Source organism: Dinoponera quadriceps, unplaced genomic scaffold (assembly GCF_001313825.1).
Source record: "Dinoponera quadriceps isolate SergipeBrazil2010 unplaced genomic scaffold, ASM131382v1 scaffold3271, whole genome shotgun sequence".
In the NCBI taxonomy this organism is placed as follows: domain Eukaryota; kingdom Metazoa; phylum Arthropoda; class Insecta; order Hymenoptera; family Formicidae; genus Dinoponera; species Dinoponera quadriceps.
Window position 1 is genome coordinate 399,863 of NW_014557287.1, and position 18,147 is coordinate 418,009.

The 18,147-nt window shown below is 41.4% G+C and overlaps 3 protein-coding genes across 6 annotated transcripts; 2 read left to right on the plus strand and 1 right to left on the minus strand.

The window, feature by feature from the left end:
* Window positions 1-238: 238 nt before the first annotated feature.
* Window positions 239-4,612, plus strand: LOC106748915 (coiled-coil domain-containing protein 22 homolog). Its single transcript, XM_014627843.1, has 8 exons — window positions 239-495; window positions 886-1,057; window positions 1,145-1,445; window positions 1,549-1,793; window positions 2,215-2,631; window positions 2,965-3,405; window positions 3,500-3,687; window positions 4,194-4,612. The coding sequence occupies exons 1-7, from the start codon at window positions 446-448 to the stop codon at window positions 3,617-3,619; spliced, it is 1,746 nt and encodes a 581-aa protein (XP_014483329.1). The 5' UTR covers window positions 239-445; the 3' UTR covers window positions 3,620-3,687; window positions 4,194-4,612.
* Window positions 4,613-4,756: 144 nt separating this feature from the next.
* LOC106748919 (survival motor neuron protein) lies at window positions 4,757-6,808 on the plus strand. The gene is made up of 6 exons (XM_014627852.1): window positions 4,757-4,952; window positions 5,340-5,513; window positions 5,638-5,752; window positions 5,904-6,201; window positions 6,272-6,342; window positions 6,629-6,808. The coding sequence occupies exons 1-6, from the start codon at window positions 4,908-4,910 to the stop codon at window positions 6,685-6,687; spliced, it is 762 nt and encodes a 253-aa protein (XP_014483338.1). The 5' UTR covers window positions 4,757-4,907; the 3' UTR covers window positions 6,688-6,808.
* An 89-nt stretch (window positions 6,809-6,897) lies between these two features.
* LOC106748917 (katanin p60 ATPase-containing subunit A-like 2) lies at window positions 6,898-18,117 on the minus strand. 4 transcript variants are annotated; one of them, XM_014627847.1, is made up of 10 exons: window positions 17,808-18,117; window positions 13,247-17,283; window positions 11,165-11,716; window positions 10,185-10,255; window positions 9,765-9,947; window positions 8,967-9,288; window positions 8,318-8,486; window positions 8,137-8,249; window positions 7,769-7,974; window positions 6,898-7,520 (listed from the first exon to the last, which is right to left on the minus strand). In XM_014627847.1, exons 3-10 carry the CDS (start codon window positions 11,225-11,227, stop codon window positions 7,136-7,138), a joined length of 1,512 nt encoding a protein of 503 aa, XP_014483333.1. In that variant the 5' UTR covers window positions 11,228-11,716; window positions 13,247-17,283; window positions 17,808-18,117; the 3' UTR covers window positions 6,898-7,135. The 4 variants fall into 4 exon arrangements, with proteins under 4 accessions (XP_014483333.1, XP_014483334.1, XP_014483335.1 ...); XM_014627848.1 differs by having other exon boundaries at window positions 11,165-11,255; window positions 11,369-11,716; window positions 13,247-18,117; XM_014627849.1 differs by having other exon boundaries at window positions 11,165-11,255; window positions 13,247-18,117.
* Between the last annotated feature and the right edge of the window lie 30 nt (window positions 18,118-18,147).

Consider the following 18,147-nt stretch of genomic DNA (forward strand, 5'->3'; position numbering starts at 1 on the left):
AAGCCTTAACACGTAACAAATTTTTAATCATAATCGTAAATCCGTGAGAAAATTGTCTAATTACAGCTGATTATTCTCCTTGCCGTTGAAGAATAATCGGCTGCGACTGGTCAGTTTTCTTACGAATTCACAGTTACGACTAAAAATATGTGCATAGACCTTTAATTTATAGCCATCGAGAACACAATCGATTCTTTAGCAGAGAAAGAATCGATTCATCGTCCGTCCTTCGAGTTGAGCCGAACTTCATAGGGTGCGTTCGGGGATCGCGTTATCAACATTAAAGAGCCAATCTATCCTTGTTTTTTATTTAATGAGCAACAAAGATAGAATAACGTTTTAGCGCTCACAGCGCGCTTCCCGAACGCACCCATAAACACGCGATACGGCCAGATACGGCGACGGGGCGGTAGCGGCTCCCAGGATTTTCATCTTTTTACTTAGAATGGAGGAGATCGACAATATAATAATACACTCGTTGCGACAAATAGGCTGGTAAGTTGCGCTCGCGCAAGTACGTGAGCGATAGATTTTGCGGTTTTTCCCGAAATGCCGGGGTCAACAGTGTTTATGATTGTTCCTTGCGACTCTGTGTTGTGCACGTGAGTTCATTGGCGATGATCGGCTTGTCGAAACTGTCATCGCTTGATTTTTCTCGGCGCAAAGCGAACAGCGTTTTTACGAGAATGTCCAGATGTAATTCACAACAAAATCAGTGTGTCGAGATTAAAATAACTTAAATTTTTAAGGGCTTAAATTACAATTTAAACAAATATTATTTGTTGAATTAGTTCTTAACTTATTGGAGCACACCAAGAGATGTTTTGGCTATTATTCAGAAAATTTTGCATTATAGCTGCTATAGAATACATATATTACTTTCAGTGACATCGAAGAGAGTGTGACAAACTTAAGTGGCTTTAATACTGAATTAGTTGTGGAAGCGACAGTAAGATGCTTAGAAGCAATAAGGCCAAGTTTAGGATTGTCGACTGTACTACCTGTGAATATGGCAGCCCGTTTTCGACTGGGTGCTACTCTTGCACAATTGTGTACAGTAAATATCTCTTCAGAACAAACCAATTTGAAGAATATGATTATCTAATTTTACCAATAATTTACTACTAGTCAATGAAAATTTCAGGAACTCGGGTACCGAGGTGATATCGGTTATCAAACATTTCTATACAACTCAGAAGCAGATTTGCGGAGAGTATTCATGTTTCTCATTGAAAAACTGCCAAAGGAGAGTGAAAAAACTGTAAATGAGTCGATGAGTAAGGTTGCCCTGTTAGAGAAGTCAGTTGCATCTGCCATATCACAAGGACTTTCAATACCATGGTTGCCGCATTATTGTCACAAAAAGGGATTCAGGAACAGAGGGAGAGCTAATACATCTTACACGTCTGTAAATATTGAAGTGCCGGTAGCGAATGTAGAGGATGGTATGCAATATCAATATTAATAGTCAAATTTACCTTTACTTTCATGTCAGAAAGGAAAGAAAAGTGTCGTTACCACACGAGTAAAGTATCCTTGTTATTGTAGATTATAAGGATTACTATATGCATTATTTACAACCAGTGCCTGATCAAATGCAAAACATTTCATGCTTTTTACCTTCCATAATATCGTATAACGCAAGAGCGCTTAATGCCTCTTCTATGGATATTACGGAATGTATAAATTGGCTCAACAGTCATCAGTCTGAAAAAGCTGCTTATCCCACTGCACATAACATTGTTAATGAGCTTAGCAAGTTTTCATCAGACAACAAGACACAAATCTCGACAGTAAGTATATATATATGGGATGAGGCAATAATTATTACCTTGAATATCTTCAAAAAATAAAAATACTTTATTAAAGGTTAGATTAAGATGAGAAAAAGTTTAGGTCGGATTTGTTAAGTTTTAAACTTGCTCAAAGTTTAGAGATTGCGACTTTAGACAGGGCAAGAAATGCTTTCTATCAGAAATTAAGTTACAGCTTAAGGCTTAGTGAAAAAAGTTTATTACATCTATTGTAGATCCGTCTTAGAAAATGTTCGAAGTGATGATCAATAGTATCACTATAGATTCTATTAGATACATTATTTTCTTCTCATATTTCGAAGATATTTAAAGTAATAACAGTTATTGCTTCAAGTACATGTTTTTACATATACCAGCTCAACAAAAAATATAAATATTCAACGTAATCGTTATATTTCAGGATTCTCAGGTAAAACAAGAGTCTGCAACGCATTCAGTGCTTCCAGATCAGGAAACGTTGAAGAATGAAGCGAAACAAGAAGTTGAGATAGAGAGCATGAAAGTGGAGTGTGACAGTCTTAGAATAAGCATAGAAGAATTACAGAATGAGATGAAGAAGTTAACTACTAGATTAACACAGGCGACTGTAACCAGCCACAATGAGGAGAAAGAGTTAAAAACTAGCGAGGAACAAAAGAAGATCAAAGCGAGAACATACGAACTGCTACAAGACGGCTCGGAAAATATAAAGAAATTGGAATCCGTAATAGAGGCTAGCACAAACAAATTGATCAGTTTAGCGAATCAATGGGAGAAGCACAGATTACCTCTGATCATGAAATATAGGCAGGAAAGAGAGAAACATTCTACAAAAGCTGTAAGTATTGCAACATTATGTAAAATAAAATGTATAATCAATTGCGGATGAAAAAGCCAATAAGAATCGACGTAAGACGCAAATTGTGATATTCTCTTAATCTAAAATAACAAGTAGCATATCGCGAGCGGACTTTTCTAAGAATTACCTAATCGTTTCGATCATTATTCAGACCTTTCTCAATCATCTGCTGTTATTGATTTTTTCGTCTACAATTGATTGTACATCTTAAATCCTTGGTAATCTATTCATCAAAGCCTTGTGATATATTTCTTAAAACGAGTTTATGGGGCGATTAATATACTTCTCGTTTGTGTTATACTTGGAACGTAGAACGCGAGCCAAAAGAAGCTGGACGAAATAAAACTGCTGAAAGAGAAGGAAAAGGAGCTTCAGGAGGAATGCCGAAATAAAGATCAGCAATATTCGCAGCTGGTCGCGGAGGTCCAGAAACTCCCGAGGGAGGTGAACAGATCTGCATATACTCAACGAATTTTAGAGATAATAAATAACGTCAGAAAACAACGTGACGAGATAAGCAAAGTCCTAGCTGATACTCGAGAAATCCAAAAAGAGATTAACACACTTACTGGTAGACTGGAGAGGTCCTTTACCGTCGTCGACGAATTGATATTCAGAGACGCGAGAACGAACGAAGCGTCGAGGAAGGCGTACAAATTGTTGGCGACATTACATTCAGATTGCAGCGAACTCGTGAGTCTTGTCGAGGAGACAGGGGCGACGATACGAGAGATCAGGGATTTGGAGGAACAGGTAAGTCGACAATACAATGAGAGAATCGAAAAGATAGATTTGCGAGCACACGTAAAATTCCTGTGTAACATTCTGCGATCTAACATTTACATAGATTGATACCGAGTCCGCCAAGAACGTGGGTGCTAATTTGGAAAGGATAACCGCCGATTTAAAGCAGATGAAGCAGGAAACTGCGGCGTTAACGGCACAACTTCAAAGTAAAGCCTCGTGATCCTTACGTACAACATGGCGTCGTTTTGCGAGTTGCAACATTCAGGACCAGATGGGAATCTAGCACAGGTACAAGACACGATTACGTATGGAGTACGAGTTAGGATTGATTCAGTCACTATCCATTTAGACGGCGCAGTGACGCCAAAGCAGATAAAATCTTGATTTTTGAGGATGTATCTAGAATATACTTGAAGATCAGTATAACCCGAACGAAACGATTTTTACATATAATTAAAACATTTTCTTTCAACATTTCTGAAAATTCTGTATTCGTTTGTCATGTAATAATTTACAGTTCTCAGAAATTATAACAAAGTCAAAAAAATTTTACTAATATAATTGCATCAATATTGCATGACATTGATATTTGCAAAAGGAAATAAAAGAATAAAATATTACTTTTTTTTTTTGTTATTCGTAATTAATTTCTTTTGATGATGAGAGTTCTGTTTTAATTTATTGATGAGTAATAGTATATTTTTATCTTGGTATTAGATTTTTGAGTGCAACGGTGCAGTTTGAATGCAACATAACATATAAATAACACTGATTTTATTTTCCCCATGTCATAGGATATAAACGAAAACACGATCGAATGCATCGAAGACCAACATGTTTTTAGCTACACAACTGGTGTGATAATATAACTCAATATCGCCCATGAAGATCTTTACGAATCTACTCTAAGTTGATTGCTAAAGAGGGAGAGAGAGAAAGAGTGAGGAAAAAGATTACAAAAAATATAGAAAAGAAAAAAACATGTGCCTTGGCCTGGAGTCGGCAGGCACTACAGGCTTTCCTCAGCCTCGGGCCAAGTGTATAATAAAAACATACTGTTAACATCCATCGACGCTCAAAAGGAACATTATTTGTTACAAAGCCTAATAATTTTTGTAGCGACGAGTTCGCCTTTCGTACTTCTCACGGTACCGAGAAGATCCGATACGGCTATAAGCAAAATAAAATGCTTAAAGAAAAATGTCGTGTCATTTGATATAAATCCAGGAAAATCTCATGTTTTCCGTTTTGACCCTCTAGCTGTAGTTAACGTGGACGCAGAACTTCACCGCTGTACGTACAGCATAAGGTAAACTTACAATATCCAAGTATCAGTTTCTCGAATACCTCAGTTGGTAACGAAGATTTACCTTCGGTTTCAAACAAGCATAAGTTACCTCAAACAATGGAGTTGTCGCAAAATTGTGGTGGTGCACGTTGAAAAGTGTTGGACATATTTGCTCCTCAGGAACGAAATTTAACTTACATTGGAATAATTTCTCGCTAGAATGTCTGATAATAGCAATTTGCTATTCGTCAGGGGAGACGGAGTTGTACGTAAGCATTTTCGTATATAAAACACTAGTAGAAGAGGTTAGAATCACATTGCAATAGTCTCAGACAAGCGTTACATCTCTCTTGGATACTCTGTATGTTGTTTTCTTTTTCTGTCTTACATATTCGATATATTTATTTGAACTTTAAATGACAAATTTGACAATTAAGTATAGATAAACTTCTTAACTCAAAAGATTAACGGTTTGGGGTTTTTAGCTTGACTGTGATGAATCTTTTGCTTTGTAGAAATAAAATACGGAATGTATACAAGAAGTTATATAAAAACTAATTTTGAAATATATATATATATAAAAAGGAAACTTGAAAATAGAAAAGATAACAAAAGTTTCTACAGTATTTATACAACGGCTAATAATTTTCAGAATGAAGATGAAACCACCTGGGATGATACAGCTTTGATAAAAGCATATGACAGAGCTGTCAGTTTGGCGAAGGAGGAAGTAGCTAAACGCATTGCTAGAGATCCTCAAGGCCGGCTGTCAAAACAACAGTCTCAAAATTCTAAACGTTCAAATCAAGCAAAGAAGCCTGTCAAAGTATAGTACATAACTAAACTTTCATTTATATTATTATATATTTTCATACTTTTATCACATCATTTTATTGTTTCATTATATCATGTAATTTCATATTTTGTCATTTTCTCCTATGATTTGGCAGAAATGGACCATTGGTGCTCCATGTCGTACAGTGTATACAGCAGATGGGGAAATTTATGAAGCTATTGTAACAAAAATTTATGAAAATTCTGATGTATGCATGGTGAAATTCATCGGTAATTATATTGGGCAATGTTGATATCTTATAATGTTTCTATCAGTAAAGTAAAAATTAAAATGAAACAATAATAAAACAATCTGCATGTGCAGATGCAAGAAATATCTATATTGTCACATAGATGACACTAGTTTGTCATATTCTCACAGGGTATGATAATACCGAGGAAGTAAAACTGGATTCTCTTCTGGAATCCAATGGATTGGAAAGTCAGATCGCTCAACAGAAGAATGCCTTTGCGGAAAAGACTGAGCAGCAGGCTTGTGATTCCGATGCGTCCAACTATTCCGTTCGACAGAACTCCAAACAGATGAACGGCGAAAAGATGGATTGCGATACGGAAGATCCCAGGTTGTACAAAAATAGCTTTATGCCAGGGCCGTTTTTTGATATGTCAATAGACGGAGTACCACCCGCACCGCCTTTGCCGCCGCAATTAATGGCCAAGTAAGGACGACGAGTTAGCAAAGCATACTGCGCTTGTGTCATCATGAAAACTAACGATATTTATTTACAGATTACCTGAGAACGACACGGATGCGTTATCTAGTATGTTAATGTCTTGGTACATAAGTGGCTTTCACACAGGTAATTTTATAGTTTTAGGTAATAAGAAATAATATATATACTTATATCAATGTTTTAAATTCTTTTGTAAAAGGAAAAAATAGCATATACATTTTCATGATACTTAATTTGGCTTCCAAATTAGCACCGCATCCTTCATAGATTTGTTTTCGATGTTTCGTGAACATTTCAGTTCGCTTCTTTAGAGTAAAGAATGATTCGAAAGTTTCTCTAACTCAGAAATAAAATTAAGTATCTCTCCACGCTTAAAATATATCATAATCTCATGATTTTGTATTGCATGTAGGTTACTATCATGGAATGAAACAAGCAAATCTAAAATGGCAGAAGAGGAAGAACTGTTAATAGTTTGATGGTTTAACACAGTGGAAGCTTTTATTTTCCAACAGAATGCAACACGGCTTGTATCATGCACTCTGTATTAATATATAAGTTTGTATCAATAAAATCAACGTTTACACGCGTTTCTCGGAAAAAAAAAACAATATAGAAATTCTAACAATCCGTGTATACGTGTCGTGAGAACGAAGGATTCTAATACATCTTGTAAGAGAGATTTGACTTGATTAATTAAATTAAAAATATAATATCTGCTTTTGCTCTTTTAACGTAACTGGCGCTGTAACGTGAATAAATTATAACATGGTACTTGCGCGGATGAATCTCGATTACACGTTGCGAAATTGTTATTGCTTCGCACTTACGAAAAACTCCGCTTACTGACCAAATAATCGCGCGTATCGCATTTTCCTAGTGTAATTGGCTTCAAGCTTGCCTACATCTGTACAAAAGATTATCCAAAGGAACCGAATTCTTCGTGCCATTTAACGTACTGGTCGCTCATGTGCTTGGCGATCGGTTTCACGGTGTTCTTAGCGAGCGCGATGTGGCTCATCGCATTGATCAGACCGTCGTTCTGAATATCATTCACCGTGAGAGCCTTACTCTCAAGTCTGGTCCAAACGGGCCGTAATTGATTCATCCACGCCTCCTTGCACAATAGTTTCAGATCCGCGCACGAATAGCCGGCGGTTTCTCGCACGAGCTCCGACATCTCCGGCGACTCGTGCAGATCGCGGTGCACGTAAAATCGCAAGATTTCCAATCGACTGGCCCGATCAGGTAGATCCACGAAGATCCGCTTCTCTAAACGTCTCAACAGGGCGACGTCTATGTTCCTGGACAACGTAAAACTCGCTCGAAATTGGAACATGAAGGTAAGAAAGGATCTTCAAAGGGACTAAAAATAAACGGGATAACTCGTATATTAACTCGAAGATGAGGTTTTCCCTCGAAAAATATAACGTTACATTGACGTATCCTTCCTTTGGATCTCTCAAATTTAATGATCGAGAGTAGACTCAATATCAAAGTGGATTCAATAATCAAAGTTATCTTTGTATAACCGCGTACGCTCTGTACTTACCATGGAACGTTTGTAGCCGCTAACAATATCACATTCATGTATTCCATCGATAACAGCCCGTCTAATCTGGCGAGAAGTTCCGCTCGAAATCTCCTGGCAGGTTCCGAGCTCGACGAGGCGTAATCCGCGTTCTTCGTGGTCGTCCAGTCGATCTCGTCGATGAAAATGATCGTGGGCGCGTAATGTTTGGCAAGATCGGTGAGCACCTGAATTCAATTGATTTCTCCGTCGTGCGATTCTTTTTCATTGTAAGAAAAAAAGAAAAATTCATTCTCTCGTTCCTTCAATTTTTCTTGTTTCTTTTCTTTGAAGCATACAGAATTTTAAGCATCGCACTTGCAGTGCCAAATAATGCGAGACTGACTTACGCGAATATATTTTTCGGAATCGCCTCTCCACTTGCTGATGACAGAGCTCGAGGTGATGTTGAAAAAGGTCGATTGGCACTCAGTAGCGACGGCTTTCGCGAGCATCGTCTTACCTGCGTTCGGTGATCGATCTCCTCGTTAATTTGTCATTTTTCCGATATACGAATTCGCGGTTACGTACCAGTTCCCGGTGGACCGTATAACAAGACACCTTTGCAGGCACCGAGTTTCCCGCTGAACAAAGTCGGATACTTCATTGGATAGACTATGGCTTCCTTCAGTAACGCTTTACAAAATTTCAGCCCCTTTACGTCGTCCCAGTGAACGTTCAAGTTTTGTTGCACGATTTCCTGCGAATTAGTTCGCCCAATTTCACATTGCTTGTACTCTGCTGTTCTCTCGCTGTCTCTTTACTGTCTACTTACGAGCATCAACCGTATAATAACCGAGTTTCTTGCTCTAATAATTATATTTCTATATACGTGGAAGATAGCAAAAGGAAAATGCGTGACAGTTATTCAATCAAGCTGACATTATTTTAAAAACAAATCGACCACGTCGCTAAAGTACTTCTAGAAAAATCAGAATCATTAATTAATTTACAAAGTATTAATGAGAATATGAGCGAATGAAAATACGACTGAGAGTTTACAATTACACAGACACGAACAATTCCCATTTTAACGATTCGTTTCGGATCGAAAAAGTGTCACGTGTTTTACCTCCTGTTTCTCGGTCTATTAGATCGTCGCCGATTTGTTTTCTCCGTATTAACCGGTTCGAAGACAACACACGACGGACGCGATCGTATATTTCATTTCCGTGTTTACCCGCGATATAACGTCGGCGATCTCCTTCAGCTCGGAGCCGGCTGGGTAGAGATTGCCGATAGGTTTCAGTATCCTCTCGTTATTATCGGTGAATGCTTCGTCGAACATCTGTATCGGCTGTATCGTTGCCGTTCGATCGCCGCTTTCCGCCGGGAAAATCGGCGTCACCGTGATGCCGAGATTCAGCTCGTTCGGCGGGAGGATACCGCCGTGCTTCTGCGTGACCCTGCTCTTGCCGATATTGTTACACTCGTCGCCGACGGCTCGGCCGTCCTCTTGTTTCAAATTAAGAACTTTCGAGACTCTCTCCTTCTTACCGCAGCTGCGGGAGCGATTGCAATTTAACGTTCGCTGCGGCCGGAAGCTGATACATGCTAATAAAATCACACTCACCATCCTTATCTAATACATGCAGGTAATAGGATTTTTATATAAATTCAGCCGTTTTATAAAAAGACTAGTCTTTTTATAAAACATCGCCTTTTACGTCGAGGACGCCTTTTTATAAAAAGGCCGGGCTTTTTATAAAAGAGCTGAATTCACTAATATCGCGACACATATATCAGCACGCCCAACATATCGAGCTATATTAACATATCCGTTATCATGTATCGCGTATTTTTCCGCATGGCCGCCGGCCGAATTGCCGAATTCATCCTTCGGGCGTCCATAAACGCGGATTCCAGTCCGTACGGCACACACAATAAACTCTCAAAGCTCTATTACACCCGGTCCGTCGGTGGTTTCCGCACGACCTACGTTATGCCTGCGCGAATATAACGAGCTTATATTCCATACGTATTTTGCGTGACATTCCCGGCTGCTTCCGCCTTCTTGCAGAACTTGGGGTATCTGTTGTACTTGGCGTAATAATAATCAGCGTACTCGAGAATGATGGTCTCCAGATCGATATTATCGCATACGTGAACGTCCCGGGAGAGTTGCGCTTCCTTCAAGAGGCTCTCCGCAGTATTGGAATATCTACGGGAGAGTTGTCTACGTAACGACCTCGGGACGGGGTTCCTCCTCGTTGCGTAACTATCTGTGCGATTTTGCGTACGCGACTACTTACTTTCTTAAATCGTTTTTATATTTTTATATTTTCTTTATTAAAGCAAGTTCTCAATTAGAAGCGAACGGAAGTGTGCGAAGACAAATAACGATCGCGAGAATGCCAAACGGCGTGAATTATTTTAAGCACAAATATAAACTGCTCACCCTTGTTCCCGTAAGAAGGCAGCGATCAGGTAAACAAGATGCCGCCGACGCTCCAGGGCACGTTTCTCTTCCTGATTGATTGTTAATACGCACGTTATTAAGTTTACAATTTCTCTGCTGTACGATACTTTCTCGTGGCGTCGAGCTCAAAATTATCCCGACGCGTGCTTATATTAGACGCGTGAATGGGAAGATCGTCGACGATGGACGGCGGATATCGACGAAACTATTAATTCAGGTTTAAATTCGTCTTACTGACGTCTATTCGTGACGGATTACCTTTCTGCTTTAAGCACTCGTCAATAATCGATATGGAGAGTTCAACAACCGGCCGAGTTATTTTTACCATATTTCCGGTAAAAGGTAAATAACCGTTTTGAAAAAGAGAAAAGAAGGGGAAAAATCGTGTCACATATATGTATCTAAACATCAGAGGCGAGATATACGTTTGTATTATCGAATTTCCTTCGTCACACATATGTGGCACGCTAGCTGTGAAGAGAATAAAATTTTTCCACCCTCGCAAATAGAATTTGCGGGCGCGAATATATCGCTGAAATTAGAAGATCGATCGATCGATTCGGTCCGCGTTTAGTGTATGTAATAATTAAATACGTTGCGGACATCACGATTCAGCGGCGATCTCGATTAACTACTAGATTGGACAAAAGAGAGAAAAGGTGTTAAATATATCCAAGCCGAAAATACGACACTCACAAACGTCCTGATCAACGTCCACGAATCTCTCTTTTTTTCTCTCCCCCTTAAATATTCGATGAATAAGATTCCTTAAACGACGATAACTGAAGCACGATTCGCGATCGAACGGTGGAGCACGGGGATGAAAAGCGAACGTTTTGATTTACGATTGATTTTCTCGTGTGTGAGCCATCGAAAATTCAATTTACCAAAAAACTATCGAATTCCGTCCTGGCTCGTAACAGTTAATCTCACCGACAAAAGGTCGCGTTCATTCTCACCTTTTCCCGCGCCAGTTGAGCGACGCGACAGGCGGTCGCGTTCAACGACAGGCAGTCGTTCATGGTGGTCGGGGGGTGACCAACCCCCTCACTGTGAAAAAAGATGGACGTTAATTAATCCACGCAGCTCCCGCGGCGAGTGGCTTTCGCGTATACTATCTCCGATCGGTCGGTCGGGACGTTTGTTTGGAAAAGAACACTCACGATCCTAAACGGTTGCCATGGTGATGTCGATGCGGCGTGGTGGTTCTCAGCGAGGTGCAGCCGAACTTAAAGTACGGCAACGAGGGGGGTGGGTCACAGTCAGGTGGTGACAAATGTGTTTGCGCGAAATGCGCGAGAGACGACGGACAGTTGAGTGGGTACGGCAAACTGCGGGGGGCATGAAAGTGCCTGCGGTAGTCGAGGGGTGAGAGGGAATGAAACGAGATAAGTATGCTGATCGGGGGTGCATAAGTGCCTATGTGAAAAATCTCCTTGGCTCATCGGGAGAGGAAAAATGTCGCGAGAGTTCTTTGGGGATTTTGGAAAACTGTTCTTGTAGTAATCTATCTACGTCAAAGTGAGAGGGTGAATTATTAATAACGCTACTTAAAACTTCCTGTACTCGTGCTCTATTAATAATAATTTCTCGGGATATCGCTCGGACCTAATATTGTTTGCGGCGTCGATTGCGAATAAATTATCTTCCACTTGAATATACAATAATTCGAAATTATCGATAAATTGATCCTGTTGTTTCGGTATTAAGACGATCAGATATCTTGAGCATACTCGGGGATTGCTCTCGAAGCCAATCGCGCAGATCCCTAATATTTGCGCGCATCCCCCGACGAATTGGCAAGATTCCACTCGATAAGACCACAATATAGATCAATAATGTTCCGCAGTATCTTTCGTTCTCGCGTCCGAGGTGCGTCTGCATCGCTTCTTCAAAATCTGACGATTCTCTTGAAATCTTCGTAGTTCCTCGTTTGAATTTTCGCTGAATCTCTGTGTAACTCGATTTCTAACTTACTCGTAGAACCCCATCGTGAATTCGCTGATTAGAAGAGCAACGATTGACACATTCTGTACGGTAAACGTTCAAAGCATATCTGTGTGAAATGAAACGTGCGAAAATTCAATAACCGTGAAGCTTCAACCAAAGCTTTGATTTGTTCCAACATGGCACAACGTCTCTCTGATAAAATTCCTTTAATCTCTTTTTCCCAACCCCGAGATTTCACCGGCCGGTGCTGCGTTCTTCCGCATATTTCCTATCTTGCTACCGCGGATATTAACACAATTTCAGTATCGCGGTCCCTATCACAGTTTGGGAAAATCGAAACGCGCCTCTAATCGACGCAGCTGATAACGTAGATTGGTCACGCGACCGCCGGAGGTTTAAATAGTACTATGCTACACGTTCAACATCAGTACGCGCTTAATCGAGAACGAAACACGAAATTCCAGAATTAAACGAGAAAAGATATACAATATATTGAGTCAATAAAAAATTTCGACTCAATTTTTTCGCCAAATTTGCCTCGATTACATTCGATAGGAACAAATTATTCATCAAGTAATCACTCTCGTTGACTATGATCCGTAACCAATATTTTTTTGCAATATTTATCTACCTCTATCGCAAAAAGTAGTCGATTTACCGTCGAGGAAGATAAAGAATTTTACTCAACTTTTTGACTGACTATATATATATATATATATATATATATATTCCCCGTAAAAAAAATAAATATACATATATATATATAATAGAGCACACGCAGATTATAAATATCAGATTAAAGATAATAAGTATCATTAAATCAAATGTAATTGAAACGCTTTCTAAAGAAGGATTCTAAGTGAGCGTGGAGAATTAGCTGAATACAACACACAGATCCTACTTATTCAAAGTTCAAACGGCATTAATTAGGAATTATACGTTATACAAGGCGAATTTTTTCATTCGGAGCAGACTAGGGCAAGCCAATTATTTAATTAATTCAAATGATAGCTGCTGAGTGAAACAACAAGTATAAAGGAATCAAATTCAAGCACACGAAACAATTATGTAAAATTCGAGCAATCCTTTACCTGCTTGACGTCTTTTCAGATTTACGCTAAAATTGCAAATACGGTTATCGGACGAAACTTTTGTTTATATGCTTTCCCGGCTTCCTACTGGTTCCCCCGCCAATCTGCACTATGCGCTACAGTCTCGAAATTCGCGCCCTTCAAGAGAGCACCAGCCACTTCGCTACCGCGAATAGCGATGTGAGACGAGCACGAAAGTTTCACGCGGCGACGACTGCAACGAATGCGCTTTTTCGTAGGCGACGGCGTCGTCGCGAGGGAGACGGCGGCGACAGCGACGAAGGGTGCGTTGCGCTTCCACGAGGGTGGCTTCATCGCCGCGAGGGAGGGCTAGAGCGAGACAGACAGATAGATAGACAGAGAAAGAGTGAGGGAGAGGCGCGGTGCGCGGAACGTGTTCGATCGACCCGCGCGAGAAAGCGAGCGCGGCCGCCGCGCTCGCTCACACTGCGACAGGAGGAGTTCAGTCAGTCGGTCGGCGCCGCTACCAGCCGCTGCACCACGTTGCGCTTCTTCTGCAGACTCGTTTGGTATCGTAACTCACACACATATGCGTACGCACGCATACGACGAGCACGGTGCAGCCGGTGCAGCCACGATCGCTCCTTCAGTCTTTCTCTCAATTTTTCTCTCCCCGCCTGATCGTGACCGGCCGATCTGAATTCGGTTCCCTCTTACGCGAGAGAGTAGAGATCGCAGCAATTTGGATCGCGTCTCGAGAAATCGAGCACACCCTTTCTCAGCAACCCCCCGACCGGTGGAGAACGAGGGAACACATGTGCATGCGGCGGGCCGACGCACGAGGGACGATGTGAGGTGGCAATCGGCAGGCGCGATGCAGCACGAAGGTAACGCAGACTCCCTCCCTCCTTCGCTTCTTCTCTTCCTCCTCCTTCTTGCACGCGTACCGCATGCACTACTATGCGGATTTATTTCCGGCCGGCCACCCGTTGCATGGTGAACCCAGCGAGCTGGTACCCCCGTGTCAGCTGCGGACTGACTTACAAGTTCGCAGTTCACCGGGGGCTTGACGTCATCCCCCGCACCCTGCGCCGCGCCGATCGACGGGCTTACAGCCGCGACGCGATTCCGTGACGGATACGAGCGCGTGTCGTTGACATCGTTTTCGCCCCTTGACTCCCTTCCCCCCAAAGGGTTCCCCTTTGAATCAATCTTTTTTTTGCGCATCCTCCCGTGATTCGAGGGAACACGGAGCGCTCGGATCCTTCCAATTTTTCTCGTTGTTGTATTACCTGTCAAACGACTATCCGTCACTCATCGTTTCGCGCCCGTTTGCATACGCGTGCGCATTATCTGTTTCTCGGTAACGAATAGTCGTTATACGCGGCTAATTCTAGACGTGACGCGTTTTTTTCAAAAAAAATGAACAAAATGAATAAAAGGACGCTTATGACGCCCGTAGGGCTTGGTTTTCTTCTCATTTGCCACCGTCGGTGATGCGATAGAGGTGATTATAGCATTATATACATACCCGCAGACAGAAAATTTAATGATTGAAGCACGCTTCAGTTTAAAACAATAACGGAGTCCGAAGTGAAAGATTAAGCCGGCATTTTCGTCGTTTGATTTCCGACGGATTTTCACGCTGTGCCGCTCCTTGTCGCAGATTTGGGTCCACCCCGTAGGTCAAAGCGAAATCCCGCCTCTGCAGCCGCAGCGGTAATTCGCATTCCGCGGTAATCATAAATTTTAATACCGCTATTCTTAATTAAACGAACTCGCGGCGACTTCGCGCGGCTACAAATAAACCCCGTGTATCGCCAATTATAACGAGTGGGTGCGGTTTTTTGCATATTTATGTATTTGTAACATGCGAGAGGGACAATGTCGGCAACGAAAGAGCCGTTCCGGCAAAATATTCGAGCACGCGATTGCGGCAGCGTAATGCGATCTCGATCATCCGTATAACATGCGAATGCAGACTTATGTCACGCAATTCGATTGTCCGCCTGTATTATACAGTAGGAACGGGCGGTTGATGGATTATGGAAGTATCGTCGACTGAAAATCTTCCAAACAATTTGTTATTTAGTGGATATTGTCGCTGGTCAATTATTCACATAAACCCGCTACATCCTGTCGTTGTTCTGCGATTTAAAAAGTCTGACGTTTCGTTCGTACAGAATAATTTGTTCTGTCCGGTAAATTTCAATTGTTTTTTTTTTTATATACGTCAAAGCATATTTATATACCAATAAAATATAAAATTAAAAACTCAAAAATTCAAAAATCGGAAAAACGCGACGTGATAAAGTTGCAATTTTCAACGTAACAAAAATCAATTTGTGCGAAGTTATGACGAGACCAGCGAATAATATCTCTCTTTAATCGCAATTTATACCGCGTATTTATATACGTCTTACGTGTGTACACGCGCATACACGCATTTACACGTCTCATCTATTTATAAGATGTATCACAGAAACGCGGAAGAGAACAATTTATCGGCGAAATAGAGTCGCATTATTTACGTAAGGTTAAAGTTTCGCAGCGCGTCAAAATCTAATCTCGTCAGAGTCCGGCGCACCTCGCCGCCTTAATTTTAAGGTGAGCGCTTTGCCCATAAGTTATATCAACTTTGCGGGATGAAAAAGCTTTCGAGAGGCAAGTTTACGCGAATGTGCAAAACCGTGGCGGTAAAACCTGCTCTGTGTGTGAGAGAGCATTATTATAACGAAGCTTTTTCTCTCGTTGCTAACTCTATTACTATCGCATTTGATACGATTAAAAATACGGGGGGAATATTATCGCTTCAAGATAATAGTGACACGGTTCAATTGTTGCGCTCAGCAGAGAAAACGGTTTAATAAACGCTTTGCGCTGTACTGCCAGCAGTTTGCAAATGTTGTAAGATTTTCTGTCAAACTACATCAGCGGGTTACGCTTTTGCAACATGTTTACCATACGGTCGCCATTTTTTCCAGCATACTACGCTGGACCGCTTGGTAAACATGTTGAAGCAATATAAATCACTAGATGTCGTTCAGCAGAAAATCTTGTGTAGAACGCAGTGGAAAGCGCTGACTAGCTGGTTTTCTGCTAAACGCAGCTAATATTTACTATCGCAACGAGTGCATTTCAAATGTTAAAAAATGATACTTCCACAACTGTGACACTTGCGCGATAATCTACCAGGCTAAGTTCGCTGAGTGACACATGATAGATTACGGTATATCCTATATACGTTTCGCATTATAATTCTACGCGATGGAAGAAAATCCAGGCGACAAGTAGAGCCGCGTAGAGCGATGAGCGCATGCACGACAGCGCGGGACGACGTGGCGCGTACGCCTCGTGTATAGGAAGAACAAAGTTTGCACGTACACATATATCCACACACACACACGTGTCCCAGGAACGCGCGCGCGAAAGCTTCGAATACGCGTCGACGATCGATTCGCGAAGACTCTACACGCTTCGCGTGACCTTATCTACCGGCTAACGACGAAACGCACCTCCGCGCGCATCCCGTCTGACGACAACGCACCCCTCGCGCGCTAAGTTTCGCGCGGAACATGACGACCTCGGTTTTTCCGCGACGCCGCGAAAGCCGACGTGCGAGAAGCGAGCCGTCTCATCGATCGTGCTAGCGTTCACGTTCCTATCATCGCGAACAAACACGGGGATTATTTCCGCATAACTGTGGCATTGGAAAATAAACACGTCCAAGTTCCTTCAGCCGGTTTCGATTCTTAGCACGACGGAGAGAAGTCCGAGCCAAGTGTCCGTTTTCTACCCTTCCTCGCTCCCACACGTTCCCTTGCCGCAAGTAACACTTGGCAGACGAGTTTGCGTTGCGTCAAGACCGCTGGCTATATCGTCGAACTTGGACTCGAGTTGTAGTTCCGGTGAGTGACAAAAAGCTTGTTAACAAAAAGTTGAACGCGAGGCTCCACCAGGGAAAGCTCGCAAACTCGGAAATTCCGGATTTTAATGAAACTCCGTACATGTATCCGAGGGATCCCGGCTGATGAATAGCAATTGGAAAGTTTCAAACTCATTTATTGAGAGCCCTCCTGTAGATGCAGAGAAACCGTGTGAGATTGCATTAAAATTAAAATTTCCGAATTCGCGACATTTACTCATTAGCCGTCGTCGCAATATGCACTTTAACGATTTATAAACGCGTCTCGTGTGTTTTATCGTATATTTATATGTAAACACAAATAATTGCAAATGAGAAACCATGATTTTACCAGAATCTGCTGCTTTAATTACATAAGAGCAAAATGAAAAACAACGCGGAAAAGATTGCAGTTCGATATATGGTGTTAATAAACGAAAAAATTGGTAGAACAAAGTAATGCATAGAAATCACTTAGTATAGAAAATTAGGGACACGAGCTACTAAACGAAACCTCCGTTTTTCCCCTAATTATTTCTAATTTTCTCAACAAAAGAAGCAAATCTGTGTCCTGTTCTAATTATATAATAACGGAAAAAGAAGATTACAATTTAATATTTGGCACTGACGAGAACGAAGGAGTTGCTCAGAAAATTAAAAATTAAGGACACAAGCTAATAGATGAAATAACCTTACATTCATTATTTCCAACGTCTTCTCAGGAAGATCATCTCGTTTAAAGGACGAGCGTAACGAGTGTATTTTGCACACGTCCCGAGCTGTTTACGTCGTAACCGTCCGCGGCCGTCGACGGCCATCAAGTTATTCCGCGTTTCTCGCAAATCTCCAATTCCACTTGGAATGTGCGGCGTACATCAGGAATTCTCTGCTGTAATTGGTCTTTAAGGTCATGTGACAATTATCGCGCGTATTACGCCCATCAGGTAGCCCACGCGTGTTTGATAATGATGACAAATGTATCCTGATTCTTTCGCGCAGACAACATATTCCTGCCGCCAGTGCACGAACGGAGGTT